This window comes from Boleophthalmus pectinirostris, unplaced genomic scaffold (genome assembly GCF_026225935.1).
Source record: "Boleophthalmus pectinirostris isolate CB_2022bp ecotype Guang Dong unplaced genomic scaffold, ASM2622593v1 HiC_scaffold_13, whole genome shotgun sequence".
Lineage (NCBI taxonomy): Eukaryota > Metazoa > Chordata > Actinopteri > Gobiiformes > Gobiidae > Boleophthalmus > Boleophthalmus pectinirostris.
The window spans coordinates 24,227,238-24,252,820 of record NW_026571036.1 but is presented as its reverse complement, the minus strand read 5'-3'; the positions used below and the strand labels follow the sequence as shown (position 1 = coordinate 24,252,820).

The following is a 25,583-nucleotide window of genomic DNA, read 5'->3' as shown; positions in this document are numbered from 1 at the left end:
CTGCTCAGGTGTATTTTTCTTGTATAAGATAAGGCTTGGGCTGTAAAAGGTTGAATAAATAACTTCTATGAGTCATTACAGATGAAAACCAAAGTGTTTTATTTTGCTGTTTATTTATTGCAGCTCATCTTTTTGAACAATATTGTAGATTTACAACAGTTTTTGTGGTTTGAATCTGCTCTTGGGAAATCGATATCCAAAGTTCTTGCTACGATATTTTCACAATATATACACCTCACGGTACGATACTTATTCTGATATTTTGTCGCGGTGAACAGAACTGTGATTATGCTACTTTTTCCTTCCTTTTATAAAATGCCCTGACAAGACTTTGGTTCAGTCATAATCTAAAGAACTAAGATTGAAAAGTGCTTATAACTGTTATTTCTTTATGTTGCATGCTCTGAAATGGAGCAAAGGATCATGGTCGATGTAGTTCCCTGTAGCTCATGCTGCATCATAACTATTCATTTAAGTGAAGAGATTGTAATTCGACATATTGTGATGGCCCATGATATTATTGTGAGACTTTTGACGATACAAGATCACTATATTTTGGTTATTGTTACATTTGTACATGTCAGTGTTATCAGTTTGAATATTATTCTTTATCATCTATATTTACTTCAGCACTGTTTAGTGGAGGGTCCACTACCTGCTTGTCTCCATAGAAATATTATATTATATATGTTAGAGTCGCCCCTATTCACAGAAGGAATGAAAAACACCTGTCCTGAAGAAATGCATGGATATGTTTAATGTCATGCCATGGAACATTCCAGGCAAAGCAATAACATCTCCATAGAGACATGCAGGTGACGGACCCTCCACTATGACCTACTCATTAACAACTGTTTAATAATCATTTACAAACATGAACAGGACAAAACGTGTTATTGCTAATTAATAAAACATTCGTAAATCTTGAATTGAACATCTACAAACAAATTACTAATGTTTATTAAAGGTGCACTGTGTAACTTTTTGGTTTGGGGTCCGTCACCTGCTTATTTCTATGAAGATGTCATTGGTCTGCCTGGAATGTTCCACATTGTGACATTAAACAGCTCTACCTTACTTTTATTCGATTACAGCTGGTTTTATAGCTCAAAAATACCTTGAAAAACAGACATTGTGACTGTGAGCGAGGTCGCCTCTCCACTGATCTGACCTGTAACTTGGTCTGGTTTGGTCTCCACGAAGATAGAAAGGTTTAATGCCGTACTGTGAAACATTCCGGACAAAGCACTAACATCTCCATGGAGAAAAGCGTTTGATGGACCCTCCACCAGAAAACTTACACAATGCACCTTTAATTATTAAATCCTCATAGGTGTTGGTGTACTAACAGCAACACCAAAATGAGTTACCATGACGCCGCAGCTCGGCCCCTCCCCTGTGTTTGGTTTGTGTGCAGGTATAAAGATGCGTGTGACGTCAGAAGAGCTGTTTTTAGCTGCTGTGGTGGTTTGAGCGTGAATGCAGCTTTCAGAAGTGTTCAGAGAGTCTCCTTCTTCAATAGAAAGTGCATGTGTACAAAGTCAGCTTTAAATGTGAGATGGTGCTGGCTCCCCAGGCCTTTTAATGCCAGGGCGGTGCCGTATTGGCGTTTGATGTTATTGCCAAATCAGCTGTTTCAGGCCTATTCCGATTATTTAGAAGTTCAATATATCGCTGAAGTAAATCTAGACGATAAACGACAGATTGACACTAATTTTACCTTCACAATAACCCAAGGACAGATCTAAAAATGCATTGTGAAACTTTTCTGGTGGAGGGTCCATCAAACTCTTTTCTCCATGGAGATGTTATTGCTTTGTCTGGAATATTTCACAGTATGGCATTAAACTTGTCTATCTTCATGGAGATCAAACCAGACCATGTTACAGATCAGATCAGTGGAGAGGCGACCCCGCTCACTGTCACAATGTCTGTTTTCTTGGTATTTTTGAGCTGTAAAACCACATGCGATTGAATACCGTATTTTTTGGACTATAAGTCACTCTAGCCAAAAAAATGTATAATGAAGCAGAAAAAAAACATATATAAGTTGCACTTTTTTGGGAAATGTATTTTATAAATATCTTTATCTGAGACCATGAACCAACATTTCCTGTGTAAAGTCAAGTTGTAGTAAAAACAATAGAAGAGAGAACAACAGACTGTTAAAGTCACATATGAACAGTTCTTCAGATAAACTATAACATAAACAACAGAACAAGTTTACCAAACTCTCCATTTCACTCCAAATCACTAAATCCATTCAATTCTTCATCCTCGGTGTCACTTCTGAACAACTTGGCCTCGACCTCCAGAGGTAAACAGAGCGTCGCTTTCTCTTCTGTGTCGCTGTCGTCAGACTCAGCATCAGTTCCAGTTAGAATTATTGGGGCCTTTCTGAATCCCAACAGGATGGTTTCAGTGTCACTGAAGTCCAGGCTTTGTCCATCCATCCAGTGACTTCTGGAGAGTTTCATGGTGCATCCTCCTGGTGTCACATGTTTCTCTCTCACTCCAAACTTTCTTTCTGCTGCTCATTTTCTGTTTTCAGCTGCAGATTTCATGACTTGCAATTTGTAATCTGCAAAATCTGATTTTGTTTTTGGGGGCATTTATGTTCAGTCTTCTTAGTCATCTTTGTAAATTTGTTTAAATGTTACATTTTTGCAGAAGTAATGGTGCCAGGCAGGACAGAGGTTCTTTCTGCAGGAGACATGCACAGTAGAGCCAAGTGACAGTGGTACAGGAGGAACAGGAGCAGATACTGGCACACTGAACATTTTAATATATAAGTCGTAAGTATAACAGAAAAGTTACACAATGCACTTTTATTATTTTGTTCTTCCAACAGAAGTAGACATCACAACACTCTTTGCAGCAGCAATAAAACAAAACAAAACAAACAAACAAAAAAACACTCAGAAAGGTTAGCTCGCGTTAGTTGGCGCAGAGTAACTGAGTGCGGCTGAATCAGGACAGTGGACACTGTTAACTGTAATGGTGAAGGTTTGATCCTTGGCCCAGTTCAGAGGAGAAGTGATTCTGGTTTCACAGTTCACACACCTACTTGTCACAATTATCACTATAGCAACCCATTGTTCAGTATATAAAAGCTAAAGCAATATATCTTTAGGCCCTTGTATTAATTAATAATAATAATTAATAATATTATTATTTGTAATATTGTACATTTTGAATAGTTTTTAATCTTAAATCTGCTCTTGGGTTTTGTGTCAGTGGCATAAATTAGTTTAAAGGTGCACGGTGTAACTTTTCTGGGGGAGGGCCCGCTATCTGCTTGCCTCCATTGCTTTGGGATGATCCACAATATGGCATTAAACTTCATAAAAATTCCAGAGAAACAAAGTGATGCCACCAGATCATATTACAGGTTTAATATAAACTATTAGTCATTCAAACACATCTCAGTAAAGAAATGCATGATGGATAAGTTTCATGTCACACTGTGGAACATTTCACAGCAAAGCAATTACATCTCCATGGAGACGAACGGTTTGCAAATTCCACACTCTGAAGTGGCATGATGCACCTTTAAATATCACCGTTTATTGTCTATATTTACTTCAGCAATGTATCACACTTAGAATAATGTAATCATTTGTCATTGTAACAGACCTTACCATGTCACTTATTGAAATCTGAGGCTCGATTTATTTACATTTTGTTTTATTTTTTTGTGATTAAAGACAGTACAAACGGTAAAAGACATTTGACATTTTGACTTGACAGGATAGGGAGCATGGATTTAGAATAAAAACTGGATAAGCCCCTCCCCTTCTGTCCTGACTCCAGACAGACTAGTGGTCGCTCCAGGTACTGCAGCTCTGGGAGTTTGGGCCCCTAAAGAATTCTCCCACAGAGCGCAATGTATTTTGGGAATTCAAACTGCCCGTGTTCTGACAGAGCATCCAGCTTTCACAAAGGTCAGATTTTGTAGGATTCTTTTCTATTTTCACAACATCAACTTTTAAAACATTTTTAAATCCTCAAAGCTCCTAAAAGTGATGTTTGTCAGACTTAGTCTCACCCCGCTCTGAGTCCGCGCTCGCTTCACTCTAGCAGCTCTCACTCTGATTGGTCCAAACGCTCCACGCCATGCTCGTTACGGACGTCACACGAGTGGGAGGAGCTTGCCCAGATTGAGGAAAGTAAATGCAGAAGAGAAAATTATTTTTGGGCCCATGAGCCAATGAGCACAGACCCCAGAAAACAACACGACGTCATCTTTGGTTCAACTTCACATTTGCTTAGAGTTGTGTGATGGGGAGTACTTACATCGAGGTTTGACCAGACCATAAGAATGGCTTCTGTTCTTCTTATAAAAAATAATTATTCTTGTAATTACTGACCATTTTTTCCCTCTTTTCTTCCTTTCCCTGTTCCTTCTTTTCCTCTCCTTTCATTACCCCTTTGTTATTTATTTATTTATTTCATTATTTGTATATCCCTTCTTTTTTCTTTGTACTGTCAGTAATGTCAGTACAGCTTGGCTCAATATTTATCGTGGGTGCATTTTCCTTGTAAAAGTGTGGAGTTTTTTGTTTTATTTAGTTGTAACGCAATAAGATGTGAACTGTAGACAGTTGAACAAGTCATGCTCATGGCTTATTATTACACACACACACACGCACACACGCACACACCCACACACACACACACACACACACACAGACATTACAAGACTATGTCTAACATTAAAAATATGCAAAATTACTCCACCTATTTAATCTCATTACTAACACTAATTACTAAAGCAAACAACCTTCATTTACTTGGAACACCACTGTAATTGTGCTGTCTGAGAATGTCTGCCACCTCTTTATCTACACTTCACCGCTAGTCACCCTCTCATTCACTGGTTTGTCTCTTTGTTCTTACTATTTTCTACATTTTAGAAACACAAGACATTAAATATATGAAGCAAGAGATATGAAATGATTTACTAAATTATTTAGTGTGTGTGTATAGTACATGTGTTTCAGCAAATCAAAAGGTGGGGAATTTGAGGATTTGCTTTTAAAATATAAAATATATATATAAATAATAACTTTTCTGTGCTACATAATTCCATATATCTTGCTTCATATGTAGAAAGTAGTAAATATATATTTTTTAAAAAGACATTAAATGAGAGGGTGGGTCCAAAATTTTGACTTATAGTGATATATCAATTTCCTAGCCTGGAACGTTCCACAGTATGGCCTAAACATGTCTGTCTCCATGGAAACAAGCAGGTAACACCACCGAGCCAAGATACAGATCAGATCTGTGGAAAGGCAATCCTGCAGTTTAAGGATGCATGTTTTTATATCGAGTAAGTGACTGAAAGCAAGATAGATACGTCTAAAGCTGTACTACGGAGGATTCCAGGAAAAGCAATAACATCTCCATGGAGACAAGCAGGTGAAGGACCATCCACCAGAAAAGTTACATAATGCTTGTTTTAAAACTTGCCCTTGAACACCACAAACCATTTTACACTGACATTAAAAATCGTGATAAATGTGCTGGAGACTAAAGGTCCTACATTACGCAAAACAGACTCTCCTGTGAGCTTTAAGTCTTATCATGTTTTTTCCCTCCTCAAAAACAGACCTGGAGTTGTGTTTTGTTTCATTCACACATTTTTGAGTAATTCTTTTATTCTTAGTTCCACCTTGTGATGTCATGAAGTGGTAGTTTTCAAGTTAACAGCTCCTTTTACCTTTAGTTTAGAAGGGCCTTTCAGTTCTAGGGCTGAAATCATCCAAATCATTCTAGTGAACTTGTATGGACTTTAAAAAATTCAGTGGAGCACTTCCTGTATTATTACCACATGACATCACGAGGTGGAACAGTGTGTTTTCTGTTTGAGAGAAGAACTCATTCCTACATTAGAACACAGATCAGAAAACGGCGTAATATGCACGCTGTTCTTTGTTATATTTACTGTCCTGAAGTTGTGGACTGTGACCTTGATTTTTCTGAAAAACTTTGTCAGTACGTGGAAAGTTCCTTGTCTTAGTTCCGAGGCATTTGGTGGAGAAGCATGACCGCTCACGTGGCTCCAGAGCTCGGGGCCTTTTCTAAATGAGTGAGCAGCTGTTTTCTCTGTGACATAGCTGTGGTTCAGTCGAGGATAACGCACTTTATTGCTTTTTATTGTCAGTATGCAAAGATACGAGTTGGTTATGGATTTTCCTCAAGCAAGGCCACATTTTATGACATCCTCTAATCCTCAATCGATACATGGATTCATAAACATTACTAGGTTGAAGTTAGTTTTATTGTTCATTGATCCCTGGGTATTAGCAATGGGTCTAATTGTTTAAAGCGCCCATATTACGCCATTTTCTGACCTCTGCTCTAATGTTTCCTCATCACAAACAGACCCGGAGTTGTGTTTTGTTTTGTTTTTTTCTTCACACATTTAACACACAAACTCTGCATATTAATTTAGTTTTTGTCTCAAAAAGAAAAAAAAAAAGAGTTCCACCTTGTGATGTCATGTCATACAGTTTGGTAATAGTGTGTTTTTCAAGTCCACACACCTTCACTAGAATCATTTGGATGATTTCAAACCTGGAATTGTCAGTCTCTACTGAACTAAAATTACCGCTTCGTGGCATCACAAGGTGGAACAGAGCATTTTGAGCTTTGGAGATGTAGACAGACTAATAATAAAGGGTAATAATAAAGGGTTACTCAAACATGTGTGAATCAAACAAAACACAACTCTGGTCTGTTTTTGAGGGGCTTACAACATTATAACATGGCTTAAAGCTCACAAGAGTCCACTTTGCATAATACAGGACTTTTTAATAATACATTTCTGTGTAGCTAACCTGTATCTTTGCATTTGATAAAAGCACTACTGAAATATTAATGACATTTCCCAAGGTAGCAAAGTGTTTTAGTCCAAATAGATGAGCTAAAAATAATTGAATTGATCCAGCATTGCTTGGAAGAACACTTCTTGTAAGCAATGTATTTTTTCTATTTTAAAGAGTCCATATTTATATATTTTCTGATCTCTGTCATAATGTCGTTTCCTCATCACAAACAGACCTGGAGTTGTGGTTTGTTTCATTCATATTTAACACACAAACCTGCAGATTTGGATAAGTTCAGCGCTGGAATTGTCAGTCTCTGAACAAAAGATAAAACGAGCTGCATGACATCACAAAGTGGAACAGAGCATTTAGAGCTTTGAGGATGTAGACAGACTAATAATAAAGTGTTACTCAAACATGTGTGAATGAAACATAACACAACTCCAGGTGTGTTTTTGGTGAGTTAACAGGATTCTAACATGGCTTAAAGCTCATAAGAGTCAATTTTGCGTAATATAGAACCTTTTCAAATAATCATATCTCCCTTGGGCTGCTTTAGAGATTCTATTTCAGATAAATAACACTGGTGGACTCAGTAAAATCCGCCCTGTACACAACAGCGCCTGGAAACCTCACTGTTGGCGTCACTACTTCCACTACTTCCTGTCCAGCTGTATCTTTATGTAGTCGAGTCATGCTAAACTGAACAAATATTTAAAGATAAAACTGTGAACAAGGAGCTGTGGTGGGTGTCACTGAAAACATGTTAAAAAGTACACAAATAAAATGAAGACTTTAGTGGAGGACAATAAAATTAGGGATGGACATTTGATGAAATTTTATTAATCGATCGTCGGGAGAATTAACGATAGATTTTCGATTAATCATTAACGTTTTTATATAATAAGTATCATCATTATTATTACTGTTACTAATCTGCATAAATAAACTCAACTTTACAACATATAAACATCACCACTCTAAAGTCACATCAGCCCGTTTGACATTATCATGTGTTTGATGCAGTTTTGCGCAAGTAGAAACAAAACTTAAAATCGCATGGCTAATTTGCATAAACTAAGCGAGAAAAAAAAAACAAAAAAAAAAACGCTCTTGTGCCCTGATGTGGTTCAGTTTTTGTCGGACTAAAGGACACGACTCAGTGGAATATGAGTGTTCTCTCTGTGACACAGGGATGTTGATGCTGAAGGTGAGTCTGTTTAGCGCAGATCTTTATGTTGCAGTAACCACCCACAAATGTAAAATTCAGAAATGTCCCCCTACCTTTGCTTATTTTAAAAATGAACTCAAATTATATATAAAAGCTCTGAAATATATGAATGGACCTAAGCCTCAAAAAGTGTACTCCATGTGTGAAATATCTCTGGACTTTATGAACTCAGGCTCAATGAACTCTACTTCCATTGCTATTATCCTTTTCTCCTTCTCTTCCTAAACGCACTTTTTCTGTATTGTATTGTATTGTTACTGTATAATATGCTGTGTTTATGTTCCCTCATCTCAACATGTAACTGCTGACACACAGCCATGTTTGTTGCATCAAGTTTATGCACTCAGTTGTGTGTAAAAAAATAAAATAAAATAAAAAAATAAATGTTGCAGTAACCGGGCTACAGCGTATACATGCACCATGACAAAACCGGGACACAGATGTGCATGTAAACACACTCACTGAGAGGTACAGTGTCTCCAAGGAGGAGCCAGAGCCCAAACATGGGACTGAGGATGCAACTCCAGTGTTTGTGTCAGACACAGCTTCATATCTACACCCAGAAACCTACATTTGGTTTGTCGATAATGGGCCCGGTCAAGCAGAAGTAAACAGCAAGGCCAAAAATTCAAGTTAATGCATCTGATATAAAAATGTATTGAACAGATACATATGTACTCTAGTTTATGAAACTGTTGACCTTTTTTTCATTTTTGGTTCTAAAGTTACATAGGTTTTAAACAGACCATGTATGAAACATGGAACAAAAATTATTTCCCAAATTTCAAAGACCTGCAAATCATGTAAATAAATGGATGTATTTCATCATATCTTGTGTTATTCCATCTTTGAACTGTTGATGAACGTACATGATTTTTCAAAAAAAAAGTATTTAAAATGATAAAAATTTGCTTGGAAGGACTGACATATTTTATAGAAATTAGTTTCCTTTCATTTTGTAATATTAAGTAAGTAATATTAAAGTATTCAGAAGAAAAAAGTTGACAAATTATGCAAAATCGTGCACCTTCTACTTGCTTGTACAATTTTCCCTCCGTTATCATGACCTTTCTTAATAAAAAAATCTCATGACTCAAAAAGTAAGAGGTTTTTCAACCTAATCTTGTACCATATGGTAGAAAACTATATGAAGCAAATATTCAAACCAGTTTGTTAAGGATATGTAAGTGAGAACCAAGCTAGTTATCACTGTTTGGATTTATTGCCCAAAAAGTGCTGCATATTTCATTTCCTCCATTACCGACATGAGTTTTTAAATTTTTTGTCAACAACTTGAAAGAATATCACAGGTTTAACTTTACCCTGTTGGAGTGTTAACTCTTTCCTACATTCTGATACTTTACTTATTTCAATAGTCCCTCTAGTTTCTGAATAAGAGCTATTTGAATGTCAAAAATCTGCCCGTTTCCCTCTGTTACCACTTGACCGGAACCTAATATAACATAATCGACGAAGTTCTTAATGATCGGTTATTGATTAGTGGACTAATCGTGCCCATCCCTAATTAAAATAATACTACAAACTGAAGTCGTCTATGTACAAAAATAATAAAAAATAATGGGGTAGCCTTTGTTGTAATGAGTTAGAATTTGAATCTGTTGTGTATTATATTTTACAAATATAATAAAAGTGCGTGTTAGCTTTGAGTCACAGTGAGTTAGATGTCTGTGAGGAAGGAGCTCAAACCCACTTTACGTAGTTACCCAGAGTGAAGTCTCCGCAAAATACCAATTGACAAAAATCTTCTACAGATTTCGTCTTGTATTTCAGAACCAGAATGTCCTGTACAACACCAGCCTGTACAAGAGACCGTTTGTGGAGTCGTTCGAGGAGACGCCCCTACTGGTGGCCGTGCTCACCTACATGGGCTACGGCATCCTCACCGTGTTCGGATACCTGCGAGACTTCCTCCGCCACTGGAACATCGAGAAGTGTCACGTGGCCCGGGAGAGGGACGAGCAGAAGGTACTGGAAACAACTACACCTTTGAACATTTATTAGAAGTCAGATAAACACAACAAAACTTTTCTTAGTTCCTCGTCACCTTGGAGATGTTGTTGCTTTGTCCAGAATGCTCCACAGTATTGCAGTAAACGTATCTATCTCCATGGAGACAAAAAAGTGACACCACCAAGCCAAGTTACATGTCAGATCTGTGGATAAGTGACCCTGCTCATGTTTTTTAATAAGCAACAAAAACACCTGTAATTGAATAGATGCATTGCAATACATGCATAGATAAGTTTAATGCCATACTGGGGGACATTTCAGTCAAAGCAATCCAATCTCCATGGAAAAAAATCTGATGACAGACCATCAGAAAAGTTACACAATGCACCTTTAAGTACATTTTACATAGCATTAAATGGGCTATATTTCACAAGACGGACTCTGGTCAGCTTTAAAATTTCACTGTGTAACTTTTGAAGGGTCCATCACCTGCTTGTCTCCATGGAGATATTACTGTTTTATCTTGATTATTCTACAGTATGGAAGTAAACTTGGTAATCACAATGAAACAGGTTAACAGTCAGATCTACGGAGAAGCCTGCACATGGTAAGAATCCATGTTTCCTTAAGGCATTTTAAGATGTAATTGAACAAACACAAAGGAGATATGTTTAATGCCCTACTGTGAAACATTTCAGGCAATGAAATAACATCCCCATGGAGACAAGACAGTAGCAGACCCTCCACCTTAGAAGTTACACAGTGCACCTTTAAGCCATTTTACAATATTGTCTCATCAAAAACAGAATGGAGTTGTGTTTTGTTTCATTCACACATGTTTGAGTAACACTTTATTATTACTCTGTCTACATTTCCAAAGCTCAAAATGCTCTGTTCCACCTTGTGATGTCATGAGGCGGTAATTTTCAAGTTAGCAGCTCTTTTACTTTTAGTTCACTGGAGATTGGCAATGCCACAGCTAAAATCACACAAATCATTCTAGAGAAGGTGTATGGAGTTTAAAAACACAATAGAGCATGTCCTGTATTACCACCACATGACATCACAAGGTGGAACAGAATGTTTTCAGTTTGAGAGAAGAGCATGAATGAAGAAAATGAGATTGGACATTCTGAAGGTGGTGTCTCAATTCCCCAAACAGACCGGACATTTTGTTGCGAGCAAATTGCTGTAGCTTCTGTGGGTTTGGTAGTTGTAACGGTTCAGAGAGCAATATCACAATTTACACAGTTTTTCCAGACGTTACAACATTTTTTGGGGTAAATCTGTGTCATAAAGTAGCCCTAAATACTAAGGGACCAAATAGAAATGTAGTTTGTTTCTGCAGCTAAATCTGACGTTTTAAGGTCACAGTGAGTACAGCATTAATCTGGGTGGAGACTGTATTTTTAAACATCTGTCTCTGGTTATTGCTATAAATCTGCATTCCAAAGACTTTATTATAAACCACTGATACTCTGCAGCTGATGTCATCAACATTCCCTGAAGGTTTGATGCTAACTATTGGCACTGCTCTGTCTGACGCTTTGTTAGACTTTAATCTGAGTTTTGGTTTAACACAATCTGACCAGAAAGAACTGACTTAGCTGGAACTACAGCAGATGAGCTGATTTAACCATGAATGCCCAGACTCATCTCAGGCTCCTGAAAATGTGCTCTTTAAATCCATTTTGTATTTTTTCTTAAAGGTGCACTATGTAACTTTTTGGCTGGGGGTTCGTCACTTTCTTGTTTCTGTGGAGATGTCATTGCTCAAGTGGTTTTACATCTCAAAAATACCTAGAAAAACAGGCATTCTGACTGCGAGTGGGGTCACCTCTCCACAGATCTGACCTGGAATGTCTGGTTTGGTCTCCTTGAAGATGGGAGGATTTAATTCCACACTGAAACATTCCAGACAAAGCAATAACATCTCTGTGGATTTGCATTTGACGGACCCTCCACCAGAAATTTTTCACAATGCACCTTTTAAGTTTTCAGACTATAACTAAAACTTTAGCAAACAAAAACTATCAATAAAGTTTTAGTTAAAGTATGCACTGTGTCACCATGGTAACTTCTAGATACATTTGGAGCACCCACAGTGTGTATCAATAAATCTACTTCTTCTTCTCGTAGGATTTCGTTCCTCTGTACCAGGACTTTGAGAACTTCTACACTCGGAACTTGTACATGAGGATCAGAGACAACTGGAACCGGCCCATCTGCAGCGTCCCTGGAGCCAAGATGGACCTGATGCACCGAGTGTCCCCAGACTACAACTGGACCTTTGAGTGAGTGTGACAACTATAAGGTTAAGGTCCTTTATTAAACCTGCATTATGTAACTTTTTGGTTGGGTGTCCATCACGTGCCTGTTTCTATGGAGATGTCATTGCTCTGTCTGGAATGTTCCACAGTGTGACATTAAACAGCTCTACCTTACATTTATTCAATTACAGCTGGTTTTACTGCTCAAAAATATCTCTAAAAACATTCATTCTGACTGTGAGCGGGGTCGCCTCTCCACAGATCTGACCTGTAAATTGGTGTGGTTTGGTCTCCATAGAAGAAGATAGAAAGATAGTTTAATGCCATACTGTGAAACATTCCAGACAAAGCAACAGCATCTCCATGGTGAAAAGCGTTTGACAAACCCTCCACCAGAAAAACTGCATGGTGCACATTTACACAAATGGACTCTTGTGACTCTTTGTGCCATGTTAGAACGTCATTACCTCGTCAGAAACAGACCTGGGGTTGTTTTGTTTCATTCACACATGTTTGCACTTTAACACTTCATTATTAATCTGTTTACATCTCCAAAGCTCAAAATGCTCTGTTCCAGCTTGTGATATCATGAAGTGGTAGTGGTAACAGCTACTGTAGTTCAGTGGAGATTGGCAGTTCCAGAGCTGAAATCATCCAAATGATTCTAATGAAGTGTGGGTTTAAAAACACAGTGGAGCTTTTGCTGTATTACCACATGACATCACAAGGTGGAACAGAGTGTAGAGTGTTATATGTTTAAAATAAGAACTCGGGGTTTGTGTGTTAAACGTGTGTGAATGAAACAAAACACAACTGTCTGTAATGAGGAAACTTCTTTAGAACAGAGCTCAGAGAATAGAGTCATATGGGCCTTTAAATACAGAAGATTTGACACTAAATTCTAATACGGAGATAAAGGCAGATTATCTCAAAAAAAAAAAAAAAAAAAAAGAGCTGCAATAAACAAAAAGCTCAGTCAACACTGTAATTATTATGAGTCATAGTAAAGTTAATTGGACCCAAAAGAAATAAAACATGAGTTGTGGCTTTGCCGAAACCTTAGTAACCAAACCAGATTCTAAACCGTATTTAAGGTGCGTTTGTATAACTTTTCTTGGTGAAGGGCTTTTTCAAACGCTTTTCTCCATTTCTCCATTAAACCTTTCTATCTTCATGCAGACCGAACTAGACCAAGTTACAGGTCAGATCTGTGAAGAGGCGACTCCCCTCACAGTCACAATGTCTGTTTTTCTAGGTATTTTTGAACTGTAAAACCACCTGTAATTGAATGAATGTAAAGTAGAACTGTTTAATGTCACACCGTGGAACATTTCAGGCAGAGCAATGACATCTCCATAGAAACAAGCAGGTGACTGACCTCTAACCAAAAAGTTACACAGGGCATAGTACTGAAACTGGAAATTTTACGCTCACACTAATGAGCTGCAATAAATAAACAGCACAAGGAGGCCTGTCATAATATTTCATGATAATTACAATATTGTTCAGTATTTAAAGGCACACTGTGTAACTTTTGTGGTGGAGGGAAGCAGTCGGCGGCTGCTTGTCTCCATGGAAATGTTATTGCTTTGTCCAGAATGTTCCACAGTGTAGATTAAACCTATCTATCATGAGGGAGACGAGCAGGTTAAAACACTACGCTACATTACAGGTCAGATCTGTGGACAGTCGTCCCTATTCACAGAAGGATATTGTATATCTGAGCAACAGAAACACTTCTAGATAGATACGGAACATTCCAAAGCAGCCTGTGTGTAATTAGTCAAATGAGCGGACATTATTCGAGAAATAAAGAGAAAACTGCGGGACAAAGAAGACAGAAGTATGTAATCGTGGTAATTTCTCACGACAATAAGTCAGTTGTAATTACAGATCCAAACATGTTTGCTTGTGTGTTGTCTGTGTGTGCCTGTATGTCTGCTTCTGCCTGCGTGTCTGCTTGTGTGTATGTGCTTGTGTGTATGTGCTTGTGTGTGTGTGCTTGTGTGTGTGTCTCTGCTTGTGTGTGTGTGTGTGTGTGTGTGTGTGTATGTGCATCCCTGTATGTATGCTCGCATGTGTCTGCTTGTCTGTGTGTGTGTGTGTGTGTCTGTCTGTGTGTGTGGGCGTGTGTGTGTGTGCGTGTGCCTGTGTGTTTGCTTGTGTATGGTGTGTGTGTGTGTCTGTGCTCGTGTGCAGGGTGGGCATGGTCTCACAAATGCAGCTCTCTTTGCACTTGTAAATTGTTATTGACCTTTGTGTGTGCGTTTGCATGTGCGCGTGTGTGTGATACAGAGGTGTGTGTGTGTGTGTGCAGGGTGGGCGTGGTCTCATAGGTGCAGCTCTCAGTGCACTTGTAAAGTCATTGCCCTTGTGTGTGTGATAAAGGAGAGGCATGATTCAGTCTGGTTTAAGCAGTTTCAGTCACATGGATCAGTGCAGAAATGTCATTAACCACATTATGTTGACAGAGACACAAGAGTTTTGGTTACATTGCTATTTGAAAGACACAATCTGAGCCGCGTTGAGTCCTGTCCAAAACATTTTCATTATTAGTCAAGGGAGATTTTGCAATTTACACTTTGCAATTTCAGCAGTGTAACCCAGTAGCGTTTTTCCTGTTTGTTCTGTTTTTTTTAGTTTGAATCAAAGTACTTTTGTTGGGGTGTACTTTCTTGCCAGCGGCACAATTTTTGGAGTCTTGAAATACTCTGTTTTTCAGTGTTGCAAGTCAGTAAGAGTTTTTTTTTTTTACATTGTAACATTATTTTGGTGGTTTCAGCTTCCTGTTTATCCAATTTGATGACTTTTCATCGTTTAAACCTCCTACATTATGTTCAAAAATAAACCTGGTTATAATGGTGTGACCTCATCAAAAACAGACCTGGAGTTGTGTTTTGTTTCATTTACATGTTTGAGTAACTCTTTATTATTAGTCTGTCTACATTTTCAAAGGTCAAAATGTTCTGTTCCACCTTGTTGTGAAGCGGTAGTTTTCAGATTAACTGCTACCTTTTAATAACCTTTTATTGAGTAGAGATCGGTAATACCAGAGCTGAATCAGACAAATGACTGTAAAGGTGTGTGGAGTTTAAAAACAGAATGGAGCACTTCCTGTATTACAACATGACATCACAAGGTGGAACAGAGTATTTTCTGTTCAAGAGATGAACTCAGCCTAAATGTGCAGGTTTATGTGTTAAACGTGCATGAAACAAAACACAACTCCAGCTCTGTCTGTGATGAGGAAACTACATTAGAACAGAGATCATAAAATAGTGTGAAATAAACAATATTTACTTTTTTTAAGTCATATGTGCAAATTTTTCATAGACACTGAACATTCAGCTAATACACATGCATGTAGAGCACCCCCAGCGAGAATTCACTTCAAGTCTCAATAGAGATAGTTTTCAAACGGGCTCATGTGTGAGGAGTGAGATTACCTGCAGCCAGCACACACGGGTGGTTGTATTCAAAGTCAGCATTTCATTTTCCAGTGAACAGTTCACTGGAAAATGAATCTATTTTTTGCCCATTTCCTTTTCCAGGCACACGGGGAAAGTGGTGAAGGATGTCATCAACATGGCCTCCTACAACTACCTGGGCTTCGCTGAGAGAACTGGAGCCTGCGCTGAGTCCGCCCTGGAGACCACCCACAAGTACGGGGTCGGAGTGGGCAGCACCAGATGTGAGCTGGGTAAGGACAGGGCAGAAAATATTGAAACATTGACATTTCGTTTCATTTGGTGATACAGTATCGAAGTTGTGGGCTGCTGTATCGATATATTGCCAGTAGTTTTTTTTGGTATATTTTACTAACTTATTTTGTGAAAGAGCTACAGTTGTGTTGGACAAAAGTAATAAAAGTAATGTAATAGATTTTCACTGTTTTGAGTAAAATGTGTGTTTTTCATTTTGCACAAACTTAGTGGTTTAATCAAGATTTTTATTGAACTGTATCAAATAGTTTTGAAATATATCGTATTGAATCTGCACTTTATCAAAAAACATATTGTATCGTATCTGTAACTTCTTAATGATACCCAGCCCTACCCAGAATCGAACCCTCTTATTAATTGATATTAGTGGGGGGTCCATGTGAGGCTTTTTGCCCCAGAACCTCAAATTTCTGTATAAGGACAAGTAGAAAAGAGACTTGAGGTGGAACTTAGTGGGAGAACTTTTTTGTTATTTAAAATCTGAGCTGTAGAAGTTTGAGTAAATAACTTCTATGATTCATTAAAGGTGCATTGTGTAACTTTTCTGATGGAGGTTCCATCAAATGCTTTCCTCCATGGAGATGTTAGTGCTTCATCTGGAATGTTCAACAGTATGCAGGGTAGCCACGGGGTCTTAACAGTCTTAAAAAGGTCTTAAATTTATTGTTCCTAAATTAAGGCCTTAAAAAGTCTTAAATTATTTTGTCCAAGTCTTATTTTTTTCGCAAAGGTCTAACATTTCATTGGCCTATTTTATTGTTTTATTCAATCGAGCTGCCGTGCAATGTTAAACGGAGGGAGGAAAATAAACAATAACGTGAAATCATGTAACGTGAATAAACGTCCAATTTGGAGTATGTGCAAACAATACTTTGGTTTCTGCCGCCAGCGGCAATTAGTAAACAGTCAGTACAGTGGAGGAAGATGGATGGGGAAGTGTCGGTTTAATCCACAGTGGCTCTTAGATTCTAGATAGAGTAATCTAGAATTAGATCTGGTGTTTTTCGCCCTCATAATGGGTGCGACGTTGGTCTTAATTTTCATTTAAGTGTCTTAAAGGTTCTTAAAAACCTCTTAAATTTGGGGTAGTCAAACCTGGGGAGTTAAATCTTTCTATCTCCATGAAGACCACACCGTACAGGTCAGATCTGTGGTGAGGCAATAGTCAGAATTCCTTTTCTTATAGTTATTTTTGAGCTGTAATTGAATAAATGTATGGTTGAGCCGTTTATCGTCGCACTGTGGCACATTCCAGGCAGAGCAAAGACATCTCCACAGAAACAAGCAGGTGACGCACCCTCCATCAAAAAGTTACACAATGCATCTTTAAGTGTTTTATTTGTTTATAGCAGCATATTCATTTTTATTGTTCATCATTATACACTGTACATTTAGATTCCTTATCGTGTTTATGTATTTATTTTTGTTATGTCAGTGTGACAAAGGAATTTCTGTATTATCTTCAAGTAATCTATATTTTCTTCTGCAATATATTGAACTTCAGAACTTGTTATCGCATCAGGCCTAGTACAAACAGGCTGCAGCGGTTTAAGAAAAGTCCAATTCACTGTGTAAAAGCTGTCAGCGGCTTTGATAAAACTCAACACAACATGGTTCAGAAGCTCGGGATAAAAGTGCGGTTTCAAATGTGCAACCACATTAGAGCTATAACCATAACCACCACATTGTATGGACTGGTATTCTAACCCTGAACTGATCCATTTGAATATTGAAATTCAGTGCTTTTATAATGCAGCTCTGTTCTCACACACACGCACGCACACACACGCACACACACACACACACTTAGATAAATGAATGTTTTATTATCATATCACCCACTCATAGTTTTAAAGTTCTGATGTCGTCCATATTCTCTTGTATTCATGGCTTCATTTAGGATGATTTGTTCCTGTTTTGAAGGACTGTTGTGTTCCTCACTTGAAATCACAGACTATATGGACTCTAGCGTCCATGTTCCAAACAGGAAGTGAGCGTCGGCAAACTTCCGGCTCCATCCACTCTGGCTCCAATTGACTTTACATTATAAAGTCACCCCACTCTCTGTAACTGCTGCTGTGAGCCTCGTCATTTTGGTTTTAAAATGTTCATATTAACCCGCTCTACATGACCCTGGGGTTTTTATTTTGCTTGTTTTTTTCTAAATAAATTTCCATTCCTAATATTGAACTCTGCTCTGAATTCGATCCAATATCTGCCTGCCTCATGAGCTTCATTTGACTGGAGCTGAACGTTATGGGTGACGTCACACTCCCTCAGTCCATTTCTTTATACAGTCTATGCTTTCCCAAAACAACACTGTTTTGATGGTGGTTATCTTAGTATTTTTAGTTTTTGCAATAGACAAAATGACCTTGAAGGGAATAAATAATAAAAACAAAATTAATATGATGTTTTAGGAAACCTGGACATCCACGAGGAGATGGAGCAGCTGGTTGCCCGGTTCCTTGGCGTGGAGTCAGCCATGGCGTTTGGCATGGGCTTCGCTACAAATTCCATGAACATTCCTGCGCTAACGGGGAAGGTGAGAGAGTTCTGCTTCTGTCAAACAAATTCTCCATGCACTGTCCTCTGTTTATGAACATTTAATCATCTGGATCTGCACCGAAATCATGTCAGGTCTCCCCCTTTTCAAATATGAGTTTAAAGGTGCGCTGTGTAACTTAGTCATTCAATGTAAGTTTTTTTTTTATCGCTCAAAATGCCCTTAGAATACATGCTTTTTTAAATATGAGTGGGGTCGCCTCTTCATAGATCTGGCTTATGATTTATCTAGGAGGCGTTGGGCTTTGTATGCTAATAAATAACTCTCCTTTGAACTTTCAACCCTTTTGTTTTGTTACTAGGGTCATAAACTCTGACACAATATTTTCCATGGATACAGTCAATTCATATGCACCACACTGAACTGTCAAATCAAAGTACAAGGCTAATTTACATTAATCCTTTATTCAGTTTCTCTTTTGTCTTCACCAAATAACTCAGATGTTAATGTACAATTTATTTAGGTAATTTCACATAGTTTGCCCTCATTCATTGATCATTCATTGACCCTTTTTGGTGTGAAATCTGAAATTAAACGTGTCTTATGTAACGTTCTTTTTTATTATTATTATTATTAATAATAATAATAATTTATTTATTTTATTTTGTATTATTTTTATTTATTTTTTTTACAGATTTTTTTTTTACTGAATATAACATAAAAAAAATACAGCAATGAACATTTAACAATTACAATAATCAGCATAAAACAAAAGACAAAAACATAAAGCAACACCCACAACAAATACAAAACAACAAAAAAATACATTTCCATTTCACCCCGACCACACACACTAACACAACTTTGGCTAAATTAAACAAAAGTAATATGGTAGTACGACATAAACACGCCACAGGCCTCCTTACATTGACACACTGCGGCCAGTTCATTGCTGAAATTCCTTTTCTCTTTTTTTCTTCCCTTTTTTCCCCCCTGTCCCATTTTTAAATAATAAAAAAAAATAAAAATCCCTATACTTACACTAATATAATTTTTAAACTGATTTGAACATTATTCAAACCAAAAAGAAAAAATTTACAAAAAGAAATAAAACAATAAATCCTCCCACACCTTTCTCTCTGCATGCTGACGTCCAGTTCCAATGTTCCACCATAATCCATTATTGCCTTTACAAACTTTTCCATCTCCAAGGAGACAGACAAATGACAAAATGTTTTTCTTGGAAATAAAAAAAACACAGAGCAAAAGTAAGATAAATAAGGGCCCCCAGATGGAAACACTGGTTGCATTTTTAAGGAACAAATTAGCTGGAACTGTCCTTCTGAAAGGCGGTACATGGGGAAGTTTTGTGTTACAGAACAAAGACAACAATGACCATGAAGTCAAATTGTATTTATAGTGTGAGTTTTCCCATCCAGGTTACAGGTCCTATGTTACTCTTTTCAAATAGTGTTACCTCGGGGAACTTTTTTTTTTCTTCATCGAGCGTCACACACAGTACAGAGCAGGAGATATGAAGTGCAGTGAACAAACCCAAAAGAGAAAATATTTAACAGGGATTAAACGAAAGGTGGAGAAAGATGGAGATAATGAAACAAATGCCCAAACAACGAGCTAAGATGAGGAAATATGACGAAGTGTATGCGATTGGCTTCACTGTGACTCCGGTGGGAAATGAGAAAAGACCGGTGTGTTTACGGTGTCTAAATTTGTTGGTAGCAGACGGCATGAAGCCAAATAAATGAAGGCATCACTTAAAGACATTACACCCCAATCACCCTGATGAGCCGCTTCAGTTTTTTTTTTTTTTTTGAGAAAACTTGCCAAATATTGCAATAATCAACAATCATCCCGCTTTGTGAATACAAATGATACTATTTATAGCTGTGGTGGAGAATGGAGGAGCGCAAAAAGTTTTCTTCTTCCTAGGAGGAGCGTGACAGAAAATAATTGAGAAGTGTTGCTCTAAATTGACTCTTGTGAACTTTTTGCCATGTTATAATGTCCTAATTACCTCCTCAAAAACACACCTGCAGTTGTGTTTTGTTTCATTCACACAAACGCGAGTTCGGACACCAGCCAATCAGAGAAGGGGGGTTTTTGCCACCTGTCAAGTGTATTCTGTTTCCTGACGTAGTCGCTGGAGAGAAATGAAATTGAGCGGAGGCACTAGGTGGTGCCAGCCTGGCTATGTTTGATTAACCCCTTATTATTAATCTTTCTACATCTCCAAAGCTCAAACTACTCTGTTCCACCTTGTGATGTCATGAAGTGGTAATTTGCATGTTATGAGCTACCTTTTAGCTTCAGTTCAGTGGACACTGGCAATTATCCAACTGACTCTAGTGAAGGTGTATTGAGTTTAAAAACACAGTGGAGCACTTCTCGCATTACTGCATGACATCACAAGGTGGAACAGCATGTTTTCAGTTTGAGAGAAGAACTCAGCCTAAATGTGCAGGGTTTGTGTGTTTAAATATGTGTGAATGAAACAAAACACAACTCCAGGTCTGTGTTTGATGATGAAACAGAATTAGAACATTGATCAGAGAATGGAGTAATATGGCCCTTTAAAGAAAAAGGCGTTGCTTTTTCGTCCATTCTAATCTGTAATTGTGGTCTTTATATGTCCCCGATACAAGACGAACAAAGCAAAGATCAGAATCTCCTGTCCGGGGGGGTTCATCCATTGTTAACTGCACCTGTCGCTTTGTGGTGAGCTACTACTGTGTCATGGAACAATGGTGCGTGGTGTTGCATAACTTATATTGAAGAAGGAAAAGAAAAAATGGAGTAACTTTAGAGTGTGTTTGAGTGTGTTGACTTTGGGCATTTCAAAAAGGTTAATCATTTCAGTACATTGCTCGTTGTGTCCACCATTTTGTATTGAGCTGATATGGAGGCCCGCAAAATGGACTCTTGTGAGCTTGAAGTCATGTTAGAATGTTCTTACCTCACCAAAAGTAGACCTGGAGTTGTGTTTTGTTTCATTCACACATGTGAGTAACCGTTTGTCATGAAGCACGGTAGTTTACAAGTTAACAACTACCTTTTACCTTTAGTATTACAGTACCTGTTTACAAATGTAGTTCAAGAGGAAACAGTAAAAGTATTTCATGCAGACTTTGAGAACTAATACGTTTTTGCTGATACATATTCAGCAAAAATTATACAGATTTTTGCTGAATTTTGTTCAATAGAAACAGATGAATCAGTTGTTTTTTTCTAGCTGTTTTTATGTCGTATATTTTAGTTTGCTTAAAATATGAAGCTGTTAAAAACAAACCCTCAGTCTTTTCAGCAGGTCTCTGTAATAATGCATAATATAATAATACGATACTTTTACTTTTCAGTCCTGTTCAAAAATATAGTAGAGTAGAAAGTACAAGTTCCTGCTCTCAAATGTAGTGAAGTAAAAGTAAAAAGTATCTATGGTACTTTAAAATCTACTTAAAGATGAATTGTGTAACTTTTCTGGAGGGTCCGTCAAACGCTTTTCCTCATGGAGATGTTATTGCTTTGTCTGGAATGTTTCACAGTATGGCATTAAAACTTTCTATCTCTATGGAGGCCAGACCAGACCAAGTTACAAGTCAGATCTGTGGAGAGGCGACCCCATTCAGTCACAATGTCTGTTTTACTAAGTATTTTTGAGCTGTAAAACCACCTGTAACTGAATAACTGAGTAAAATAGAGCTGTTTAATGTCACACTGTAAACTCTGCTATGTACCACTGAAGATTTCCCTGTGAAAAGTTCAGAATGAAGTAATCCAAATCTGGGGCAAAGGGTCATTGCTCAACACATGACACAGCGGCGTTTACTGTAAAATACCATTGTACAGATCACATGTTTCCTCTAAGAACTCCCTGAATGACTTACATTTTTTAAAGGGCCCATTTGACGCTGTTTTCTGATTTATGTTGTCATTTCTTCATCACAAACAGACCTGGAGTTGTGTTTTGTTTCATTTACACATATTTAACACACAAACCCTGCACATTTAGTCTGATTTCTTCTGACGAGTACTCTATTCCACCTTGTGATGTCATGTGGAAATACAAGAAGTACTCTGTTGTATTTGCAAACTCCACACACCTTCACTAGAATCATTTGGTTGATTTCAGTCCTGGAATTGCCAATCTCTTCTGAACTGAAGTTAAAAAGAGCTGATCACTTGAAAACTGCCACTTCATGACAACACAACAGAGTATTTTAAGCTCTGGAGATGTAGACAGATAAAGTGTTATTCAAACATGTGAATCAAACAAATCACAACTCTAGGTCTGTTTTTGAGGATGTTACGAGATTCTAACATGACTAAACGCTCACAAGAGTCCATTTTGCGCAATATAGGACCTTTAAACTAATCCTAAAATCGACGCGTGTCCAGACTTACATTTGTTCTGCTTTTCTTGTCTTGTTCCTTTCAGGGCTGTCTCATTCTGAGTGATGAGTTGAACCATGCGTCTCTGGTTCTGGGGGCGCGTCTGTCTGGGTCCACTATCCGGGTCTTCAAACACAACAGTGAGTGACTCTGAAATCACAGGTTTTGTACATTCACACCCAATATATTGTTTTTCCTGTTTAGGAAAAAAATTTGAAAAATGTAGCTGATGTTTCAAAGCCAGAGCACAGTCAGGAAATGCAGACTTTGGAGGAATAAAGTTGATTATTTTAGTTCTAATTGCCATAAAATCTGAGATGTTTATGTTTAGAAAATTGTAATAATTTTTACATAAGAAAAAAATCTAACTGAATCAAAATGTATGTTGAAAATGTAGTTTAGAATGATGTTTGAAAAGCACCAAACTAAGACAGTATATGAACAGTGGTATTGTTGTCAGTAACTTAAATACAAATTGATGATAGATTATTGATGATTTCTAAAAAGTGTTTTCAGTGATTTCTGTGTTCACTGCAGCTAAAATGAATTGTCACATGTAAATGTCATGTGCTGTGTTCCACCTGCACTGGTCACAGATTTGCATCACCTACACGCGTCTGTAAACACAGGGAGCACATGCAGGCAGCAGGAAGCAAAACACTGGCCTTTAACAGAGGGCAGATTCTCCAATCCTGCTGTTGTAATAATGCAGTAGTCGTATTTGGTGCTTTTCCTCATGATCAGAGTCACTTTACAGTTTGGTGCATGATTGATTCACTCCACACTCAGTGGTGGTACTATACTATTGTAGCCACAGCTGCCTTGGGGCAGACTTATGGAAGCGAGGCTGCCAGTCTGCACCATCACCCCCTTCAACCACCACCAACACACATCACATTAATACAAGGCAATGTGGGTGAAGTGTCTTGCCTAAGGACATGACAACAGCTCCACTGTGACACCTGATTTTCCCAGGGGCCAAGTACTGACCAGGCCCAGCCCTGCTTAGCGTCTGAGATGTGACGAGATCAGGCGCTGACGAGGAGGTCTGAGCACTACTAATGAAAATGATCCCCTTATAGGATTAACATCATCGTTTAAGAGAGAACGGCTTTAGGAAACCACAAAGGGAAGAATGTATATTACATAATGACCCACACAATGGCCTTGTAACTGCTTTTATCTTCTTTCCCCTCCTGCTCAGATGTTCAGTAGAGTGTGTGTGTGTGTGTGTGTGTGTGTGTGTGTGTGAGTGTGTGTGAGCCTGCTGTGGTCTCCATTTGTTCTCCTGGAGCACACAGTGGAGGGAGTGGCTCATTCGTTTAATAGACACACAGTTTCATCCTCAGATAACCTTTCTGAGAAGATAAACACGCCGCTGTAACCTGATCTCTTACGTTTGGCAGATATGCAGAGTCTGGAGAAGCTGCTGAGAGATGCCATTGTTCACGGACAGCCCAGAACACATCGCCCCTGGAAGAAAATCCTGATTGTGGTTGAGGGCATTTACAGGTACACTCCACAACCTGTGTCATATGTGTTTTTATGTTCCTTTTACCCATGTAAGAATACTGTTACCTCCTCAGAAACATACCTGGAGTTGTTTTGTTTCTTACAATTCAGTTTATTTACTGCTCATGGGCATTCTCCATAGTATGCAGCACAACGACAAATATACAACAGAACAAAGAAATACCTTACTTTGACTAAGGAAGTTTACAAGTTATTCTAGTACTTTCACATTTGCAACAACAGTACAAATGTCTGCGTTGAAAGGTGTACTACAAAATATTTAGGCAGATACCTCTCTCTACATTCAACAACTTCACTATTGGGGCATGTGAATTTAACACATGTTTGAGGAATCTTTTGTTATTAGTCTGTCTGTCATCTCCAAAGCTCGAAATGCTCTGTTCCACCTTGAGATGTCATGAAGTTATAGTTTTCAAATTAACAACTCCTTTTACCTGAATACAAATATAATGCTGATGTTATACAGAGCATGCATGGAATCAGTTTTACGTTATGGCATGTCAACATGGTTTGGTAACCTGTCAGTCAAACTTAAATCACAGATTTTTACCTTGACTAAAAGAGCGGGTAAAATAATGGGTGTGGCCCCGAGCTCACTGCAGCACATTTTTGAGGAGACTGTTAGGAAGCTCGGCAGGAAGGAGCCCAGTGACCCAACCCATGTTCTTCACAGTCAGTTTGAGTTGATACGATCAGGGAGAAGGTTCAGGGTCCCAAACTGTAAACTGAACAGATTCAGACATTCTTTTGTGCCATTAGTCGTTAATCTGCTAAACTCAGATAGTGCAGTTAAAAAATAAATGTAAAAGAGAATGTGCAATCAAAACTGCACATAGGCTTAGGGAATGTGCAATTATTAATAGAATACAAGAATGCAAAGGGCCTGTCTGTAAAGAATAATTTAAAGGTCCTGTTGGTGCATCACTCGTGGTCACACTTGGTCTCGTATCTGTTTTTGTTCTATGGTGTTTGTTTATGTGGTACTTTGTGTTGTCCTGTTTTTTGATAAAGCATGTGACCCCCTGTCCCAAGACAAATTTCTCCCATGGGAGACAATAAAGTCTTATCTTATCTTATCTTACCGTTTGCCCTGGAGATCGGAAACTCCAG

The 25,583-nt window shown here is 38.1% G+C and overlaps 1 protein-coding gene across 1 annotated transcript in view; it reads left to right on the top strand.

Moving 5' to 3' along the window:
* Positions 1-25,583, top strand: part of sptlc2b (serine palmitoyltransferase, long chain base subunit 2b) — a 50,018-nt gene that overhangs the window by 8,431 nt on the left and 16,004 nt on the right. Inside the window, 6 exon segments of the mRNA XM_020939905.2 lie at positions 9,856-10,050; positions 12,175-12,329; positions 15,857-16,005; positions 18,448-18,572; positions 22,987-23,080; positions 24,347-24,452. Coding sequence (XP_020795564.2) covers positions 9,856-10,050; positions 12,175-12,329; positions 15,857-16,005; positions 18,448-18,572; positions 22,987-23,080; positions 24,347-24,452 — 824 coding nt within the window.